Source organism: Callithrix jacchus, chromosome 1 (genome assembly GCF_049354715.1).
Source record: "Callithrix jacchus isolate 240 chromosome 1, calJac240_pri, whole genome shotgun sequence".
NCBI lineage: Eukaryota > Metazoa > Chordata > Mammalia > Primates > Cebidae > Callithrix > Callithrix jacchus.
This window is the reverse complement of record NC_133502.1, coordinates 67621834-67642513: the sequence shown is the minus strand read 5'-3', so window position 1 is coordinate 67642513 and position 20680 is coordinate 67621834. Positions and strand designations below refer to the sequence as shown.

The 20680-nt window shown below is 42.9% G+C and overlaps 1 protein-coding gene, 1 long non-coding RNA gene and 1 pseudogene across 4 annotated transcripts in view; 2 read left to right on the top strand and 1 right to left on the bottom strand.

Annotated features, from left to right (window-relative positions):
• Positions 1-833: 833 nt before the first annotated feature.
• Positions 834-20680, top strand: part of RB1 (RB transcriptional corepressor 1) — a 166975-nt gene continuing 147128 nt past the window's right edge. For all 3 annotated transcript variants that reach the window (XM_078361264.1, XM_035298115.3, XM_054253300.2), the window contains exons 1-2: positions 834-1129; positions 4299-4425. In XM_078361264.1, coding sequence (XP_078217390.1) covers positions 996-1129; positions 4299-4425 — 261 coding nt within the window. In that variant the 5' untranslated portion in view covers positions 834-995. The remainder of the gene's footprint in view (positions 1130-4298; positions 4426-20680) is intronic.
• LOC100406766 (protein phosphatase 1 regulatory subunit 26-like) lies at positions 13062-17330 on the bottom strand (annotated as a pseudogene).
• LOC144581142 (uncharacterized) lies at positions 14645-20487 on the top strand. Its single transcript, XR_013531676.1, has 2 exons — positions 14645-15483; positions 16226-20487. It is a non-coding gene; the product is annotated as an uncharacterized LOC144581142 (long non-coding RNA).

Below are 20680 nucleotides of genomic sequence, written 5' to 3'. Positions count from 1 at the left end.
CCACCATGGCATACGTTTGCCTATGTAACAAAGGTAAACGTTCTGCACTTGTATCCTAGAACTTGAAGTTAAAGAAAAAAAAAAAAAAGCTGTTTCTGGGGATTAATTATGTAAGGCGATCTGCACAGTTCCTGGTACACAGTAAATGTCAGGCCTGTCTGGCAAACTTCTATTCAACAACTACTGCTCCTCCGAAAATCTCCCTTAAATGTTTCCACGGTGCTTCCCGTTTTTACACCACTGAGAAGATCTTTTATTACATTAATTCTGTGTTCATTTCCCACAGATCCCTCCCCTTTCCCTAACCAGTGATCCCCTAAAGGCCAGCAACTGTCTAACATTTTGCATCTTCTAGTGACTAGTAAAGTTCAGCACCTATTAGCGCTCCAAGTTTGTTTTAGTTTTGGCCGACTTTGCTAAATCGACTGGGCAGGAGGAGACGGCGGACACCGCCCAGGGAGGCAAAGGTGCGCGCCCGCTGAGGGTGCACTCGCCAGATACTCCCCGCGGGGCCCGAGCGCCTTCCGTGTCAGACCCCGGGATAGGGACCCGGCCCACAGTCCTCCGCTGAACTATTTGTATAGCCCTGTTAAGGACACCCCAGCCTGGAGGGGGTGGTTTCGAGTGGAAACACGTCCGGGCCGCGCCGGATGCCTCCCGGAAGGCGCTTGGACCCACGCCGGGTTTCCCAGTTTATCCCTCACGACCTAGCGCTCCAGCCTGCGAACCGCCCAGCGCCCCAGTGCCCCACAGACTCCCGCGGGCCCGGGAAGCCTCGCGGACGTGACGCCGCGGGCGGAAGTGACGTTTTCGCGCGGTTGGACGCGGCGTTCAGTTGCCGGGCGGGGGAAGGCGCGTCCGGTTTTTCTCTGGGGACGTTGAAATTATTTTTGTAACGGGAGTCGGGAGAGGACGGGGCGTGCCCCGACGTGCGCACGCGTCGCCCTCCCCGGCATTCCTCCACAGCTAGCTGCCTCCAGCCGCGGGAAGGCGTCATGCCGCCCAAAACGCCCCGAAAAGCCGCCGCCGCCGCCGCCGCTGCCGTGGAACCCCCAGCGCCGCCGCCTCAGTCTTCTCCTGAGGAGGACCCAGAGCAGGACAGCGGCCCGGAGGACCTGCCTCTGGTCAGGTGAGCGAGCAGAGCAGCCGCCGCCTCACGCGGGAAGGGTGCCCCGGGGGTGCGGCAATCGGGCGGGCGCAGAGGTGGCTCGGCTGGACGCATTCTTGCCGGCGGCCAGGTCCTGGCGGGAGGAAACGCCCTCCCTGCCCCCAGCCACTGCTGAGCGTCTGCAGAATGGTAACAGGGTTCTGGGGTCGCGGGCTAGGGGTCTCGGCTTCAGCTTGACAGGTGTCGGCGGGTGGGATTAGGGTCCTAAGTGAAGTGACAGGTGCAGTTTTCTCGTGAGGCGGAGGCTCGGAGGCGGAGGGTCGTTGGGAGCGTCCATCAGACGTGAAAAATAAAAATACAAAAATGACTGGTATCTGTGGGAGAGTTTTTCACCGTTTAAGATCTGGAGTACTCCAGTGGTCATTTGACTTTCTGTTTTAGTCTTACGCGATGCAACAGTTGGGAAGTATTTTCTTCTAGGCGTGCATTGCATCGGAAACCCAGTCGTGGGAGAGCCCAACCAAAGAGCCTTGGACGACAAGCGCAGGGTCCCGAGTGTCCATTGCCTACAGGGTACTCCGCTCGGGAGCTTTCCGGGTTTCCTTAGAACAATGCGTCGAGGCCTTGGGGACTCAAAGCCATCTGTAGTGACTATGGGGGCATAACTCTTCAGAGGAACTGATACATGGGCAAAACTTTCGTGAGACATTTACCAGAAGTACTTGAAAGTTTCTAAACTTTTTTTTTCCTGTTGGACGAAGTCTTCTTGTGCGTTGGTCGGCTTCAGCTTGTCTCGTTATTTCTTCCATTTTGCCTTTTGCCTTTGAGCCAGCAAGGATCCTGGTGTCCCCTCTTTTTGTCTTTGCTTTTGGCACAAAATTAGTGGTTCTGTGCTCACATGGAAATTTTCTTTTTCCCTTACTAAGTGAAATCGAAATTTAAGCAAGTCCATGTGGATGCACTAGAACTTGAAGGAAAGTGTTTATTGTATTGCAACTTCTTTTCTTTTTCATCACTGGTTCTACTTTGAGACTACAGGTTCATTGCAGGGGAATGGGAGTTGTTTTTGTTTTTCACTATTTTCTCACCCTTTTTCGTCTATCACCAAATCCTTTCACCCTCACTCACTTTTTACACTCGGTAGACACTAACAGAATTCACAGCGTAAAAGATTGAAATGGGATTTAGAAATGGCCCGTGGAAGGCTATTAAAAATTTATATATTTAAATGAAATGTCTTATAGGTCATTTAAAAACCATATTCGTTAAAAAACAAAACAAAAAATTAAAAACCACATCTGGGGCATGTTCTGAGAAAAGACATGACTTTACTTTCTGATTAAATTCTGATATGTCCAATTCTTCCAAAGTTCCCTTGGGAAAATGCAGTAATGGCTACTCTAAAGAATTCCATGTTATGCACATAGCTTTGGAAGCATACTCTAATGTAGGGTAGCTAGAATATTGAGGTTCTGGCTACTGTTTGGAAAAAAGAGGATTGTGTTTCTTTCATTTTTTAACTCATTATTTTATATATTTTAAGTAATGGAACCATAAAAAATTATCTTGTAAGTCAAAACCATGCAAGATACAGTCTGTTCTTGTTTATCTGTACCCACCGAGGGTTTAATTAACATAGACAGTTAAACTCTAAATGAGCAAGGGTAGAACCACTAACCTGCAGTCTGATGCTGAGCAGCATCTTGCCTGGAGATGGAATCAGGGCTCACTCCAACTGCCCTTCTAGTGACAGATTCCATTTCTAATTTGAGAGTTGAGATCTTATTTCTGTTGCCTTATCTCTGGCCTAAGTAATGTAGCTGGAAGGGAAACTCATTAGGAATAGCATACCACCTTCATTGTTGAAATAGTAGAAGGTTTTGAGCTGGATGTGATGGCATGTACCTGTAGTCCGTACTACTCAGGAGGCTGAGTCAGGAGGATCGCTTCAGCTTGGGAGTTGGAGACCATCCTGGGCAACAAAGACCCCAGTCTTTAAAAAAAACAAACAAAAAAGCTGACCAGGCATGTTGGCTCACACCTGTAATGCCAGCACTTTGGGAGGCTGAGGTGGAAAGATTGGTTGAGGCCAGGATTTTGAGAGGAGCTTGGGCAACAAAACAAGACCCTGTCTCTACAAAAATTTTTTAAAATATTAGCCAGTCATGTGGCATGCCTGTAGTCCCATCTACTCAGGAGGCTGAGGTGGGAGGATCCCTTGAGCTCAGGAGTTTACGGCTGCAGTGAGCTATGATTTTACCACTGCATTCTAGCCTGGGTGACAGAGTGACACCCGAACTCAAAAAAAAAAAAAAAAAAAAAAGAAAAGAAAACTAATTATGTTTTGAAGGAGGAATTGGCAGTCAAGAATAGTGGTCAGGGACATGGATTATGAAGTTAGACTGTTGGGGTCACATGGTGGTTTACCTCTTACTGGCTGAGACCTCTGATAAGTTCTTTAACTTCTCTGATTTGATAGATATCTGTAAATGTTTACTTTCACAGATGAGAACACTTATCTAAAAGGGCTGATATGGGGATTCTGTGAAACCGTATGTCTAAGGTACTTTCTACAGGGTCATAGTAAATACTGAAAAATTATTAATTATTCTTCATACTATTATTATTAGATGTCACATAGATATTCGATGAATGAAAGGAATTAGCCAACAAGAATTTATTGAATGCTTGTCTTTGTTAAGGAGAAAGGACAAAAATAAGCAGTCAGTATCATCATGTAAGATGTGCTAGTAGGTAGAGAGATTATATGAAACATTGATAAGAGTAGACTACAGTTTAGCAAAGTTACTGCCATTAAATTGTATAATATTATCTTTGGGTTTTTAATATTTTTGTTGTTATGCTTATGCTGTTTTCCCAAACAGCTTTAGCTATTACATTTACTTTCCTTTGCAGGAGTGTTTTGCTGCTCTAAAGTATATTTGACTCACCATGCAAGCAAATATTTCTCACTGTGTGGTAGCCTTATTTTTCAATGACCATGAAAAAGATAATGATACATTTAAATTCGAAATATAATTTCTTTCTAAGGTAAAATAAGATCTCAAGATATTTAGTAATGTTCTCTTTTACAATAGTGCTATAATGTGTAAACTATTGAAACAAGTGTTTACTGAATTAATATGATTTATAAGTATATGCCAATTATATGATTATTTTCATTTGATAGGGTTGAGTTTGAAGAAACTGAAGAACCTGATTTTACAGCGTTATGTCAGAAATTAAAGATACCAGATCATGTCAGAGAGAGAGCTTGGTTAACTTGGGAGAAAGTTTCATCTGTGGATGGAGTATTGGTAAGGATTTTCTTAAAACATTCTGAATTTTTTTTCTCATTTAAAAAACAACTTCAAATCACTATACGAAAATTGAAAGATAGAAAAATATAAAGACAATAAAAGCTAATTATAATTCCATTACTCAGAGGATATTTACCTCTTGTAACATTAAAAATGTTTGGAAAAAATCTCGCTATATATGCCTCCCACCAAACTATTTTAATGCAGGTCTTAGTTATATTTTATTCACTATAATACAAGGACTTTTTAAAAAAAACCACCATACCTTATAAAATAATTTGTATACCTTCTAATATGCAGTCACTGTTCAGATTTCCTAATTGTCTTATAATTAATTTTGTTAGAATTCAGGATCTTGAAAATATTTTGATATATTCTTTTCATTTTTTCTTTGCATATGTATATATGTGTATGTTTAATAACAGCAGCAAAAAATTACCAGTATTTTATATGTACTGGGGGAATAGTATAAGAACTTTACATAGCTGGGTGTGGGGGTGCATGCCTGTAATCCCAGCTACTTGGGAGGCTGAGGTGGGAGGATTACTTGAACCTGGGAGGCGGAGGTTATAGTGAGCCAAGATCACACCACTGCACTGCAGCCTGGGCAACAAAGCAAGACCCTGTTGCCAAAAAATAAAAAAATAAGTCTGGACACAGTGGCTCAAACCTATAATCCCAGTACTTTGGGAGGTCGAGGTGGGTGATCACTTGAGGAGTTCAAGACCAGCCTGGCCAACATGGTGAAACCCCATCTCTACTAAAAATACAAAAAATAGCCAGGTATCGTGGTGGATGCCTGTAATCCCGGCTACTTGGGAGGTTGAGGCAGGAGAGTTGCTTGAACCTGCGAAGCAAAGGTTGCAGTGAGGCAAGATAATGCCACTGCACTCCAGACTGGGCAACAAAGCAAGACTCTATCTCAAAAAGGAAAAAAAAAAGAACTTTAGAAATATACAGATAACTCATTTTAAGACCATTGATATATGAAATATAAAATCTCTATTTTATGTGAAATCTTCATTTTAAAGATGAAGACACCAAAGTAGAGTGCGGTTGAGTAACTTGACCCTAGAAAAATAAGAACCTTGTCCCTAGAAAATAAGATCTCAAATATAAATTTGAGATTATATATAGTTATGTATAATTACGTGTAGTTACATAGTTTTGTATTTTCTTGTTTTTTCCTAATATGACCATTTTCTTATGTTATTAAATTTTTTTTCTAATATAGTTTCTAGTGAGAGTATTATATTTTAGCTATTGGATGTATTTTAATTTGTTAACTCTCACCATTATTGGACATTTGGGCTTTTTCCAACTTTTTGATGCTGTAAAATAATGTAATAAACTATGTATTCATAAGAGTAATGCTTGGTACAAAGTGAGTCCTTGATAATTTGTTAAATAAATTAATGAATGAATATCTGATTATTTTATTAGAATAAATTCTTTTAAGTTGAATTACTGCATCAAAAGCTATGAACTCTTGATGATTATTGCTAGATTACATTTCAGACAGATACTTTTAATGAATTTACCGTCTCAGTATAGTAGTGTAAGAGTATCTGTTTTTACTGATCAGATTAACAGAGCAAAATGTGTTTATTTATGTCCTATAAGAAAACTGTTTAAAACCATTAAAAAAAAATCTCTGGCAGTAAAAAAGAGAAAACAACTGTTGTAATTTCCAAAGAATTGAACATAGTCTTATACTTCTTATCTAAAAAGAGAGGATTACTGAGTATCTTGAATGTATGACTTGGGTGTTATAATCCCCAGGCATCTAATTTATATTTTAACTGACTTGGGAACTTCATGTACAAAGCTGTTTTTGTGCATATACAGTTAAACGGATCAGAGCGCCTTCACTTTTCTCTTCCTAAAATAATAGATTTTTAGTGTTCAGAAATTTTGGAAGGGATGGCTGATTATAGAGAGTATTAGTGTATATACATACTATAGTTTTCAATTTATAAGTGCATTGTGTTCCAAATCTGTTTGCAAGTGTGATATTGTAGTTAGGTTTCCAGCCTAGTTCACATAACTTATTTTTTTGTACTGAACTATAACAATAAAAGTTTTAACAGTAAAATCTTTTTTGAGCTTCAGATTTGAAAAAAAAAATATATATATATGCAAATGTTACTGTTTTATTGCCCTTTTTAAATCCCGGCTTTGTCTCTACCTTCCCTGGGAACTAGCCCAGTTTAAATCTTATTTTCTAATGGAGCTTGTGATGGGGACTAGGATGTGTGAAATTATTTATGGCTAGGTACTGGAGGAAGGTAAGAAAGGAATTTCATGTTACTTTTGGGATTTGAGGTATGCTTTTGAAGGGTATGGCAGAAGATGATGTCCTTGAAATATGATTTTAAGTGCAGTTAAGTTTTTGAGCGTTGGCCTGAGAATTTAACCTTCAAAAAGGAAACCCTTTTGACAGTAGAAAGTAGGTGATGTTTATTGGGATAGAGGATGGATGGGTTAAGAGTAAGGATTAAGAGTCAAGCAGATATACCACTTACTAGCTCCATGATCCTGAACATGTTACTTACAGTTTTCAAGCCTTAGTTTTCTTATCTGTAAAAGGAACTGACAATAATTTCTGGATCTTGGGGAGTTACTGTGCAGATTAAATAAATTAATGCATATAAAGCTCTTGTTAGAGTCAACGAATGTGTATGTTAGGTATGGCAAACAGAATAATTTTACTTAAGAATTGCCCTGGAACATTTTATCATTAATGTACTTTTTTTTAAGGAGAACTTAGGGTATTAGTTAAAATGGTTAAAAATTTAAATGCATTGTAGCTATTTTGATGTAGTATGGTTGTTAAAATTCTTATTTTTAAGTACTTTAGGGTCAGAAAACTTGTTTATGCATACATAAAACATGCTTACAGCTGGTTAGTGAGATTATCCTCTTCTGTAGAATCCCAGAAGTCTAACAGCCTTTCTTCATTTTGTCTGTTTTTTTCCCCTTTAGTCTAAGCTGACAGCATTTCTGCTGAATTGGGAGATTAGATCTATGAGTCCAAAACCTATAATTTCTTTGTCAAATTGTCTATCCTTGATGTTCTTTTGAAAACACACTTTCTCATTTTTTTGTGATATGGATAGGTTGATATTTTCCAAGTCTTCAAGTGTTGGTACCTGTTTGCTTAACAATTCTTTTTAAAATATCTATCCTTGGCCAAGCGCAGTGGCTCACGCCTGTAATCGCAGCACTTTGGGAGGCTGAGGTGGGCTGATCACCTGAGGTCAGGAATTTGAGACCAGCCTGGCCAATGTGGTGAAACCCCATCTCTACTAAAAACACAAAAATTAGCTGGGCTAGGTGGTGGGTGCCTGTAATCCCAGCTACGCAGGAGGCTGAGGCAAGAGAATCATTTGAACCTGGGAGGTGGAGGTTGCAGCGAACCAAGATCGCCTCATTGGACTTCAGCCTGGGCAACAAGAGCAAAACTCTGTCACACACACACACACCAAAAAAACCCACCTCTGTCCTCACATTTTACTGTAAGCAGAAGAAATCAGACTTTACTTTCAACACATAGTTCAGAAGTCTCAGTTAAATATCCAACTTCATCACAAACTCTACCTTCCACAAAATACTAGAACACAATTCAGCCAATTTGTTTTCCTTTTTTAAACCCAGATCACCTTTTCTCCAGTGTCCAATAATATGTTCCTCATTTCTACCAGATACCTCACCGGAAGGATCTTTAATGTTCATATTTCTACCAAGAGCCTCTCTGCAAGGCAGTCTAGGCTTTTTCCAACATGTACATTGAAACTTTTCCAGCCTCTACCATTATGCATTTCCAAAGCCACTTCTAAGTTTTTTTTACAGCAGCACCCTACTTCCTAGTACCCAAATCTGTCTTTGTCTACTAGGACTGCCATAACAAAATACCACAGACTAGGTGACTTAGATTGTCCATATCTTTAATGATTTTCTTTCTTTGCGTTTTACTGGTTATTGAGAAAGAAATATGAAGTCTCCAACTGTAATTAGAATGGTCTTTTAAAATTCTGTTTTCTATTAATAAATTTTTTTTTTTTTTTTTGGGGACGAAATCTCAACGTCGGCCAGGCTGGAGTGCAATGGTGCCATCTCAGCTCACTGCAACCTCTGCCTCCTGGGTTCAAGTGATTCTCCTGCCTTAGCCTCCTGAGTAGCTGGGATTATATATAGGTGTGCACCATCACGCCAGGCTAATTTTTGTATTTTTAGTAGAGACATGGGGTTTCACCATGTCAGTCAGGCTGATGTTGAACTCCTGACCTCATGATCCACCTGCCTTGGTCTCCCAAATTGCTGGGAGCTACCACATCCAGCCTTTATTGATGTATTTTAAAGCTTTATTCTTGGGTGCATACAAGTTTAGAATTTTTATGCCTTTTAGGTAAATTGGTACCTTTATCATTATGTAATGTGCTTTTTTAATCCATATTTTTATCTTTTGTTCTGCAATGTTCACATATCCATTCCACTTTTCTTATGATCAATCTTTACATTGTATATCTTTTACCTTCATTTTGATTTTAACATATTTCTTTTTTATATTTAAATGGATTTGTTGTTGTTTTGTAATCAGCATTCATTAAAAATTTAACTGAATTCTTTTTACTTTTGTTAGGGTTCCCTGTGTCTCTTCCTTTCATGCTGTGCCACAGACGAACCATTATTCATATATATTCTCTCATTGGAGGTTCCTTTTTATAGGTGAAACTAAATAATTTGAAATATAAAGAAAGGATATGTTAAGTTCAAGAAAGGGTATGTTTTTATTCCTTATCCGGCTTGTTCTTGTACGGGTGGAAGCAATACTCTTTGCAGCTTTCTGCAATCTAGGAAGAAGTGGAATTTTACATTATCATTTGCTTTCCTTACAGGTTTACCTTAGTAATTTGTTTACTGAGTTCTATCCACAGGACTAATTGAAACTATACCATACTCCTTCCATTTTAAACCTATCCATTCAGTCTCAAATTATCTTTTTGCATTACCTCTCACATCTGTCCCTTCCTTTCTCTTACCAGCAGTGCTTTGTTTTTAGTTTGCTTTGGCTTTAATTTCCTCTTTATTTTTTTAAATTTCAGAAGGTGGAAGCTTATGTCATTGACTGAAGCATTTTTATTGCATGTTTTAGTGCCTCTTTCTGACTAGTCCCTTGTTTTCTCCATCCAATCCATCCTGGTGCCTGATTTTTTGAAAAGACTGGTTTACTGTTTGCCCCTTTTGCTTTGAAATTTATTTTTTATTGTCACAATCCACTCTTCAGTAGCCTCTATTGTAATACCCACCTGTGTTCCCACCACCCATTATGAAGAAATAAAGTCCAAACTGTCCTAGTATTTGTAGTTCTCCATAGACTGTACTTTAACCTTCCTTCCAGTCTTATTTTTTTATTTCCATTGATGGCTCCCAATACCTGTGTCCTCCTCCTTTAGTATTCATATTCAGGCTAACTCCCCCTTTTTGGAATACCATTTTTTTTTCCTCCCTTTAGCCTAAATTCTGTTTTTAAGGTGCAGTTAAAGCTGCTTCTTTATGTAAGTCTCTTGTAAGTTATATTATTTGCAGACATTTCCCCCCATTCTGTGAGTTACCTTTTCACTTTCTTGTTGATGTCATTTGCAGCATAGGATTTTAATTTTGATGAAGTCTAGTTTTCTGTTTTTGTTTGTTTGTTTTATGGTTGCTTGGGCTTTTGATGTTATATCTAAGGAGGCCTTGACTAACCCAAGGTCACAATAGCTTATTCTATGCTTTCTTCTGAGTAATACAGTTTTTAGTTCTTACTTGTAAGTCTTGGATTTTTTTTTTTTTTTTGCGTTAATTATCGTGTATGAGATGAAGAAGAGGTCTAATTCCAGTCTTTTGAACGTGGATACCCAGTTGTCCCTGCACCACTTATGGAAAGACTATTCTTTCTTCATTGAATTGTTTAGAGGTCTAATTCCAGTCTTTTGAATGTGGATACCCAGTTGTCCCTGCACCACTTATGGAAAGACTGTTCTTTCTTCATTGAATTGTTTTGGTGCCCTTGTTGAAAATCAATTGACTATAAAAACCAGGGTTTATTTCTGGACTCTCAGTTCTATTCCATTGTTCTGTATGTTTATTCTTATGATAGTACCATACTATTTTGATCATTACAGCTTTGTAATATGTTTTAAAATAGGGAAGTATGAGTTCTCCAACTTTGGTTTTCTTTTTCAAGATTGCTTTCGCTACTCTTGGTGCTTGAATTTCCATGTGAATTTTTAGGATCAATGTGTTAATTTCTGTTTAAAAAAAAAAAGGCAGCTGGGATTTCAATAGGGATTTTGTTGGATCTGTAGATCAATTTGGGGAATGCTGCCTCCTTAACAATGTGAAGTCTTTAGATGCATGCATATGGAATGCATTTAAGTCTTCTTTAATTTCTTTCAATAGTGTTTTTAATTTTCAGAGTATAAATCTTATGGTTAAAAATTATTTATAAACATTTATTCTTGGTGATACTATTATAAACTGAATTGTTTTCTTTCTTTTTTGGCTTATTAACTGCAGGTGGATAGAAATAAAATACAATTTTTTTGGATAAGAGCAGCTAAAATAAGCTGGGCATGGTGGCTCATACCTGTAATCCCAGCACTTTGGGAGGTCGAGGTGGATAGATCACTTGAGTTTAGGAGTTTGAGATCAGCTTGGCCCACATGGTGAAATCCTGTCTCTACCAGGTGTGGTGGTACATGCCTGTAATTCCAGCTACTTGGGAGGCAGCGATCCAAGGTCACGCCACTGCACTCTAGCCTGGGCAAAACAAAGCAAAAACAAAGCAAAACAAAACAGCTAAAATCTATTCATTTAACAAAAATCTCTAATACAGTACCATTTTATTTATTATAGTCCTCATGTTGTACATTAGATCTCTAGACTTCTTCATCCTATGTATCCGCTATTTTGTATCTTTTGAACTACATCTCTTCAAAGGATGAAATTGGGTTATGTGGTGCCTCTAGCTTTGGTCTTTGTGTAGGGTTGCCTTGGCTATTCGGGCTCTTTTTTGGTTCCATGTGAATTTTAAAATCGTGTTTTTTTCTTTCTAATTCTGTGAAGAATGTCATTGGTAGTTTGATAGGAACTGCACTGAATCTGTAATTGCTTTGGGCAGTGTGGCCATTTTGATGATATTGATTCTTCTCTCCATGATCATAGAATGTTTTTCCATTTGTGTCATCTCTGATTTCTTTGAGCAGTGTTTTGTAATTCTTGTAGAGAGCTTTCACCTCTCTAGTTAGCTGTATTCCTAAATATTTTATTCTTTATTGTGGCTATTGTAGATGGGTTTGCATTCTTGATTTGGCTCTCAGCTTGGGTGTTTGACTTCCAGGGATAGTTTGACTTCCTCTTTTCCTATTTGGATGCTCTTTATTTCCTTCTCTTGTCTGATTGTTCTGGCTAGGACTTCCAGTACTATGTTGAATAGGAGTGGTGAGAAAGAGCATCCTTGTTTTGTTTTGCCTTTCAAGGGGAATGCTTTCAGCTTTTGCCCCTTCAGTATGATGTTGACTGTGGGTTTGTCATAGATGGCTCTTATTATTTTGAAGTAGGTTCCTTCAGTGCCTAGTTTGTTGAGATATATACCACACTTTATCCACTCATCGGTTGATGGGCACTTAGTTTGATTCCATATTTTTGTAGTTGTGAATTGTGCTGCAGTAAACAAGTGCAGGTTTCTTTTTGGTATTATGACTTCTTTTCTTTTGGGTAGATACACAGTCGTGGAATTGCTGGATTGAATGGTTGATCTGCTTCTAGTTCTTTGAGAAATCCTTGTACTATTTTCCATAGAGGTTGTGACAATTTACATTTCCACCAACAGGGTATAAACATTCCCTTTTCACTGAATCCTTGCCAACATCTATTGTTTTTTGACTTTTATTTTCCCATATAAAAAGGGGTTTATTTAGATGTTAGAATCATGTAGTGATTGAAAAAGATTGGATATGAACCCATCCAAGCCCAGGGCTGAGCTACGGAACAGCCTCTGCCGACATCTGTGAGGATTTAACATGCAACAGGGAGTGGTCACCTGCTTGCTGGCCATTTGTGCTTCAAAACGTTTTTCCAACGGAAGGTTGTGACTGCAGTTTTCAGATGTGCTCTAGCCTCCAAGGACCTGGGTGGGGGTGGGTGGGAGAATGTGCATTGTGGGTGGGGGTTGGGGGCAGGGGTGAGGTGGGGGGAGGAGAGTGTCCTCTGTATAAAAAGTGCTGTCCTGGGAGCTTCCTGACAGACACCTTGGGGCATCTAAGCAATTCCCAGGGAGGGCAGCTCGGCCTTCCTCAGGCTACCGCTACAGCCACCAATGGACATTTTCACTAGCAATCAACCAAAAAAAAAAAAAAATCAGTCTCTGTGAACTTGACTGTGATAAGAAACACGTGTTTTCTAATCTAAGACTTGTGTGCAGAACACAGAAAATTGCAGTTAAGAACACCCTACAAAGTTGAACAGTATTTTCCAAAAATACTTTTATATCACTTTAAATAATTTACAGAAAGCTACAAAAATCATATTTACCAGGACACATCTGTTAAATAAAAGCATTGTTTCATGTTGGTGTAAATATATACAGGGCTATGTATAATGGACTCCTGTGTCCCCTGCCTGCAACCACAAAACCATCACACACATGCACGCTATACGCACAGATATGCCCCTTTCCACAAATGCACGGAAACCTTGATGTGAACCCACAACTTGAGGGCTTAGACCTTCACTACTAAGCTGCCGCCGCTGTCCTCTGAGTGTGGAGGTGTGGCTGCCAAAGTGTCCTAGTCCTGGTCGTCCCTATCGACGACCCTTTGTCAATACCTCAGGTCTAAAATGCTTTCCTCCGAGCCCGAGTTCCTCCAGTCGGGCAAATTCAGCCCTGTCTGTGCCTTCTTGCTTGGCCAGGGCTTGCGGTCCTTCGCCAGCAAATGTGGGCTTCCAAAGACAGGGTTGGGCCCTGCCTGGGCTTCCCTGAAGGCTGAGAAGGACGGGCCCTGCAGAGGCAGCCCCAACTTGGGGCTGAAGAGGCCAGCCAGCCTGCCCCTCCCGGGGGGCACCCTATCCAAAGTGAAAGACCTGAGTGGACAGCAGCGGGGAGAATCCCGCAAGGTGCTGGCTGGGCAGGCCCTGGGTGAGGCCCTTGGACCCTTTGTTTCTCTTGCTACCGGCACCCTGGCTCCATGCCGCATCTCTACCTTCCGAGCGCACGGGATAGGCAGCCTACTCTGGTGGTGGTGGGTAAAGTCGCTCCAGGGCAGGGCGTGGTCAGCCTAGGCTCAAGCGTCCCTCTCAGCTTCCGGAGCGTCCCTCTCAGCTTCCGGGCTGGGGGTTTGGAAGCCCCGGCTCTCGTAGCCCGTGTGAAGGGTACTCCCAGCGCCTCCTGCCTCGGTGTCCGCTCTGGCACAGCTGGGTAGCTGACCAAAAGCACTTCTGGCAGCAGGCTCGGCCCCTCGTGAGCTCTGAGCTTTGTGAATGTAAACATTTCTCCTGCTGACAGCCCCTTGGCGGAGACACTGCCACTGGCGCTCCTGGGCGGTGCCCGACCCCCTCGCGTAGGAGCAGAAGTGAGCCCCTTCCCGCCCTGGCTGAATCGGCCGGCTGCGCTCTGTGTTCCAGCACTCTCTGTATCTTGCGGCCCTTCGGCCGGCTATAGGACGCCCTGGCCCTCTGGCTCCGCGTACCCACGCCAGGTGGTGAGGCCAGCTCCTTCCTGCACAGCAACTTCAGCCTGACTGGGATCCCTGTCCTGAGAGCAGCAGTGCCTTCTACCCGAACTTCTGAGCCGCTCACCGACTCCTTGGCCTTTTCTGCTAAAAACTTCCTAATTTCCAGTTCGATACCATCGTCACAGTCCACTAAACTGCTGTCATCAGGGAGCCGGGGCTGGGAGTTGGGCCCTGGCACTCCCTGGGGAATGGAGTCCCTTCAGAGGCGGAGGCAGAGACGAGTCTCCTGACTTGGGAGACCGGGGCCCCATCCTGGCTCCGGACGCCCTTCTGCTTTGTCTTCTCTGCGGTGCTGCCAAAGACACTGGGCGATTTCCTCCTGGCGCCCTCGCCGCTGTCTCTCTTGGACTTGGAGAGGCAGGTCGCAAGCACTGGCAGGCTTCTCTTTTCCAGTGTTTCCGGAGACCGCCCAGCTGCTCCAGGAAGTGCGTCTGGGCGGTGCTGAACCTGATCTTCCTACACCCAGCTCTGGGCTCCCTGCACCTCTTCTTGAGCTTGTTTTTTTAAGGATCTGCACCTTTCTTTTTAAGGACTTGGACCTTAAGTCCTTGATGGCCGTGTTCAGGTCCTCGTCATGGTCCAGGGAGCCGCTCTTGTCTTCGGAGCTCTCCATCTTATCTAGGCGCCCTGGCCCTGTGACATGCGAGTTTCACCTGGCCCCCTGGCTGCGCCCTCCCCTCCTGGAGCCTCGCTGTCTTTGCCCTGGACGGGCAGGTCCCGCCCCTCACGGCCGGGCTCGGCTCTCCCCTGGCTGTGGTCAGTATCCTGGCCACCATCTTTCACCACCACCCGCGTTTTCCACTGTCTTTCACAACTTCACGGCATGGCCGCCGCCTCTACATTCCTTTTGCAGTCCAGCGGCAGGTTCAGTGTTTTAGAGGGGGCTTGGGGCCACTGGTCTGCCTGTTGTGGCCAGGCGGCGAAAGTGGGCCCGGGGCAGCCTGGGGACAGCTCTCACCTCTGACCAGCAAACCGCCCGACTGTGCCTTGAGGGTCAAAGACGTCCGGATTTCCTGCTCGTCGCTGTCCATGGAGCAACTGTCACCATCACAGCGGGAAGGCATGTTCGGGTAGTAGAAGAGTGGACTTGCGGACAGGGACCTGTCGCTGCCTTCCACGGGGCGGGCAGGATCGTCTTGGAAATGTCCAAGATTGCTTCCTCACATATCAGTTCAGAGGACGTGCCTGCCCGGCCTGAGGACAGTTCTACAAACTCACTCCTGGAAGCCGGCTCGCTGGAGGCGGAGCTTTGGTTTCCTTTGGGAGCGTGCGCGAAATGGTCAGTGTCCAGGCCCCCGGGCCAGGGTCCGTGGTCTTGGTGGCCACTGGCTTCTTCTTGTTGGGTGTTTTACTGTGGGTCTCGCGCAAGGCACTTTTTGTAGCGCTGCTTGTGCCGTGTGCGGGAGGGTCAGGCGCCCTCTCTCCTGGAGCTGGGCGCACTGGGGAGGGTCCCCGTTGGCCTCCTTGCGTGTTTTCTGCAGCTGGTACAGCTCTGACCTCTGGCCAGCAAGCTGCCTGACTGTACCTTGGGGTCAAAAACGTCCGGATTTCCAGCTCGATGCTGCCGTCGCTGTCCACGGAGCTACTGTCGCCATCAGAGTGGGAAGGCACGTTCGGGGAGTAGAAGAGTGGGCTTGTGGACAGGGACCTGTCGCTGCCTTCCACAGGGTGGGCAGGATGGTCTTGGAACTGTCCCAAGATTGCTTCCGCGCTTATCACTTCAGCTGACGTGCCTTCCCGGCCTGAGGACGGTTCTACAAACTCGCTCCTGGAAGCCGGGCTCGCTGGAGGCGGAGCTTTGGTTTCTTTCCGGAGCTTAGGAGAAATGGTCAGCATCCAGGCCTCCCTGGGGGCTCTGGGTGGCCACTGGCTGCTTCTTGCTAGGTGTTTTCCTCTGGGTCTCGCGCAAGGCACTTTTTGTGGTGCTGCTTGTGCTGTGTGCGGGAGTCAGGCTCCCTCTCCTCCCGGAGCTGCGCCCTCTAGGGCACGTCCCCATTGTCCTCCTTGCGTGTTTTCTGCAGATGGTACACCTGGACTGCCTCCTCAATGCGGTCGTTGCTGCTGGAATTGGACGCTTTGTGAGCCTGCGCCGCGCTCGTGACTCGCTTGCCCCTCCTCACGGTGCCTGCGCTCCTCTTGACCCCACTTTTATCCTGTGCTGCTTCTGAAGGGTGACAGGGGCTGCTGACTTTGTACTGCCCTAGTTCTCTTGCGTGGTCGTGACCTTCGACTTGAGGCTTCTGGGCTGCACGTTCTTCTTTTGCTAACTGAGGAGGTTTGCGGAAGGCGAACTCCGTACGGGCGCCCATCAGACCCTACCAACGCGCCACCTTTGCGGCGGCTTTTTGTGGGATTTCAAGAGTGACTTAGCCGAATTTTTGTTTGGGTCTGGTTTTTCATCCATTGACCCATCACATTTTGGGGTCTCATGCTGTCTCTTATTCAGAAACTGTTCTGTTTCCGCCCGAATGCTCTGCTAGAAGGAGTTGCTACTGCACACGCTGACGGGGAGGCGGAGCCCTGATCCTAGCTGGATCCCACTTGGCTGCCAGGGCCACCACCGGAGCCAGCTACAAGTTTTGGGGGACACAGAGCAGTCGGGGTACTACTATGACCTGGTTCTGGCTTACATCTACTGCCCCCACCTGAGCCCCTAGAAGGCTGGGCTGCGCCTGGCTGGGCCCCGCCAGATCCCGCCTGTGTAGCTCTACTCTTTGCCTTCAGGTATTCCTGGATGACCTCCTCAATGTCCTGGTCCACGGAATCGTCACTGTCTGAAACTAGCATCAAGGAGCCAAAGTCTGCAGTTTCCTCCTCGGCCATGGGGTCAGTCAGCAACAAGACCACAGGGAGCCAACGTGGGCTGCTTGTGCCAACCTGGTGTCATGGCATCCCTCTGCTCTGTGGCCCCTCTGCGCAGCGCGCTCATCGCTGGTGCCCGGAGCAGCCCCGTCGCGCTGCAGCGTGCTAATGGGCATCTGCATCGGGGCACTCACCCACGCACTCTACACGCCCTCGTCAGCCTCAGAGAAGCGCCCGGGGAACCTAAAGCTAGCTCCCTGGCTGGCCAAAGCACTCCCATTTGGACTGCAAAGTAACCACCGGAGGAGTGTTCGTGAGAAACATTATAGCAACCGGCAGGGACGCGCAGAGGGACGACGGTTTATTTCTCTGCCGGCTTCACATCCTCAAAAGGTTGGCAAGCAGTGCCCATGGGATAAAGTCTGCAAATGCTTCTTTGCAGGTTAAAAAGAACGATGACCATAAACCCAGGATCAGCATGACGTCACACGTAGATTCACTCTTGACCAGACCAACAAGCTCTTGAAATTCTCTGTGTCCAGGATGACTGTGATGAAACTGCAGCCAGTCCCTCCAAACGCCCCAGGGATCAGGTCTTCATCACTCCGAGGCAACCTCTTTCTACTTTTTAAATAGACTTCTGACTTGGTCCGGCCCCTCACAGCTAGCAGTCCCGACCCCTGCTGCGCCAGCATCCCACTTCCGGGGGGAGGGGGGCAGGTCGGGGGCGGGCCCTAGGCTGCTAGGCTGGACCCTTTACTTAGTTTCATTTTTGTTGCATTTGCTTTTGGTGAGATCCCCTTTTTTAGATCCCACTTATAAATGAGGTCATGCATAATTTTCTATGTCCGCTTATTTCACTTAGCATAATGGCCTCCATGTCTACCTCCGCCCTTGTGATGGGAGACAGGGCGGGGGGCGGCCCCTGTGCCCCCTCCCTGCGATAAGGTGGTATCTCATTATGGTTTTAATTGGTATTTCCCTTGTGATTGGTGATGTTGAGCATTTTTCATGTTTAGTGGCCATTTCTGTATCTTCTTTTGAAAAATGTCTGTTTGCTCAGGCACGGTGGGTCACGCCTATAATCCCAGCATTTTGGGAAGCCAAGGAGGGTGGATCACCTGAGGTTAGGGGCTCAAGACCAGCCTGGCCAACATGGTGAAACCCCATCTCTACTAAAAATATAAAAATTAGCTGGGCATGGTGGCATGTGCCTGTAATCCCAGCTACTTGCGAGGCTGAGGCTGGAGAATCACTTAAACCCAGGAGGAGGAGGTTGCAGTGAACCAAGATCGGCCATTGCACTCCAGCCTGGACGACAAGAGTGAAACTCTGTAGCCAAAAAAAAATCCGTTTATCTAGTTTGTCCACCTTTTAATGGGATTATTTGTTTACTTCTTTAGTTTCTTGTAGATTCTGGATGTCAGTCCTTTATTGGATATATAGTTTGTAAATATTTTCTCCCATTCTGTTGTCTGTTTACTCTGTTGATTATTTCAGAAGCTTTTTAGTTTAAGTCCATTTACTTAGTTTTGTTTTTGTTGCATTTGTTTTTGGTGACATTCCCCCCCTTTTTTAGATTCCACATATAAATGAGATCGTGCCATAATTTTCTTTCTATGTCTGCTTATTTTAGTTAGCATAATGGCCTCCATGTCCACCTATGTTGTCGCAAGTGACAGGATAACCTTTCTTTTTATCACTGAATAATATTCCATTGTTTATGTATACCACATTTTCTTTATCCACTTGTCTGTTGACAGACACATAGGTTGTTTCTATATTACTTAGCTGTATATAGAAATACAGTCGGTTTTTGTACATTGATTTTGTACTCTGAAAACTTGGTGAATTCATTTATTAGCTTCAGTAGTTTCTTAGTGAATCCCTTAAGATTTTCTATATGTAAAATAATGTCATTTGCATAGAGGGAGTTTTACTTCTTCCCTTAAAATCTGAATGCCTTTTATTTCTTTTTCTTGCCTAATTACTTTGGCTAAAATCATCAACAATGTTGAATAGATAATGAGAAGGGCATTGCTGTCTTTTCCTGGATCTTAGCAGGAGAGCATCCAGTTTTTCACCATTAAGTAGATGTTAGCTGTGGGGTTTTTGTAGATGCCTTTCATCAGTTGAAAACTTTTATTTCTAGAGTGTTGAGTGTTTTGTTATGAAAAGGTGTTGGATTTTGTCTAATGATTTTTCTGCTTCTGTTGATATAATAATGTAGTTTTTGTTCTTTACTGAGATAGTAGTGTCTTAGTTGATTTTCAGATGTTAAACCAACTTTGCATTTCTGGAATAAGTTCCACTTGGTCACAATGTATAATCCTTTTCATATGTTGCTAGATTTGGTTTGCTAATTTGTTTTGAAGATTTCTATGCATGTATTTATAAGAGATTTCGGTCTTTAGTTTTTTTCCTTGTGATGTCTTTGTCTGATTTTAGTATCAAGATAATACTGGCCTTTCACAGAATGGACTGGGAAGTGTTCTCTCCTCTTCTGTTTTGATGGAGCAGTTTGTGAAGAACAATTGTTAATTTTTCTTTAAATATTTGGTAGAATTCATCAGTGACTCCATCTGGGCCTGAAATTTTCTCTGTGGGAAGTTTCAAAATTACTAATTCAGCCTTTTTACTTGTCTTAGGTTTATTCAGTTTGTTAGTTTCTTTTTGAGTCAGTTTTTATAATTTATATTTTTCTAGGAATTTGTCCATTTTAACTAAGTTATCTAGTTTGTTGGCAAATAATTGTTCATGGCATTGCCATTATAATCCTTTTTATTTCTGTAAGGTTGGTAGTAATTTTTTTTTATTTCATTTTTAATTTTAGTTAATTTGAGCCTTCTCTCTTTTATCTTGGTCAGTCTAACTAGAAGTTTCTCAATTTTGGTGATACGAATTTCTTTTTTCTGGTTTTATTAAGTTTTCTTTATTCTCTAGTCTCTAAACAATTTTAATCAAACAATTTTCCCTATTTTTTCATTATCTAATGTTTATACTTAATGTGTATATTGGATAACACTATGAAAATTCATCATCATGAACTTTCATCATGAAATAGCCAGATATATCTTATATAAAATTTTACTGCTTTCTTTTAGAATTGCTTTTTCTTAAAGGCTTTGACTTCATTGAAGTTTTCACTCTTGGCCAGTATTATTTACTACAGTGTGTTTTCTTCTTCATGAAGAACCATGGAAGAAATCTTTCGCCAAGACCAGTTAGGCTTCTTTGAAGAAGCTGACTAATTAATTTAGTTTAACTTTATAGATGCTATGAGTCTTATAATTGTTTGTTACTGTTTTAAATGCCAGCTTTTATAGTAGCATGCATTTTGGGGGATACTAACATTATTCTTGTCATTTTTTTCACCTTTCTATATTTTGCTTTCACAATTACAAGTAAATAAATTTATATAAATCAAATAGACTTGTTTTAACATAAATCACACTTTATAGTAATAAAGAGTGGGTCTCCATTGCTCTCTTTTGACTTTAAATTTTTTATTTTTAATTATGAAGACATAATAGTCGTACATATTTATGGGGTACATGTGATGTTTTGATACAAGCATATAATGTGTAATGATCCAATCGTGGTAGTTGGAGTATCCATCACCTTAAACTTTTATCATTTATTTGTGCTAGGAGTATTCCAATTCTAATCTTTTA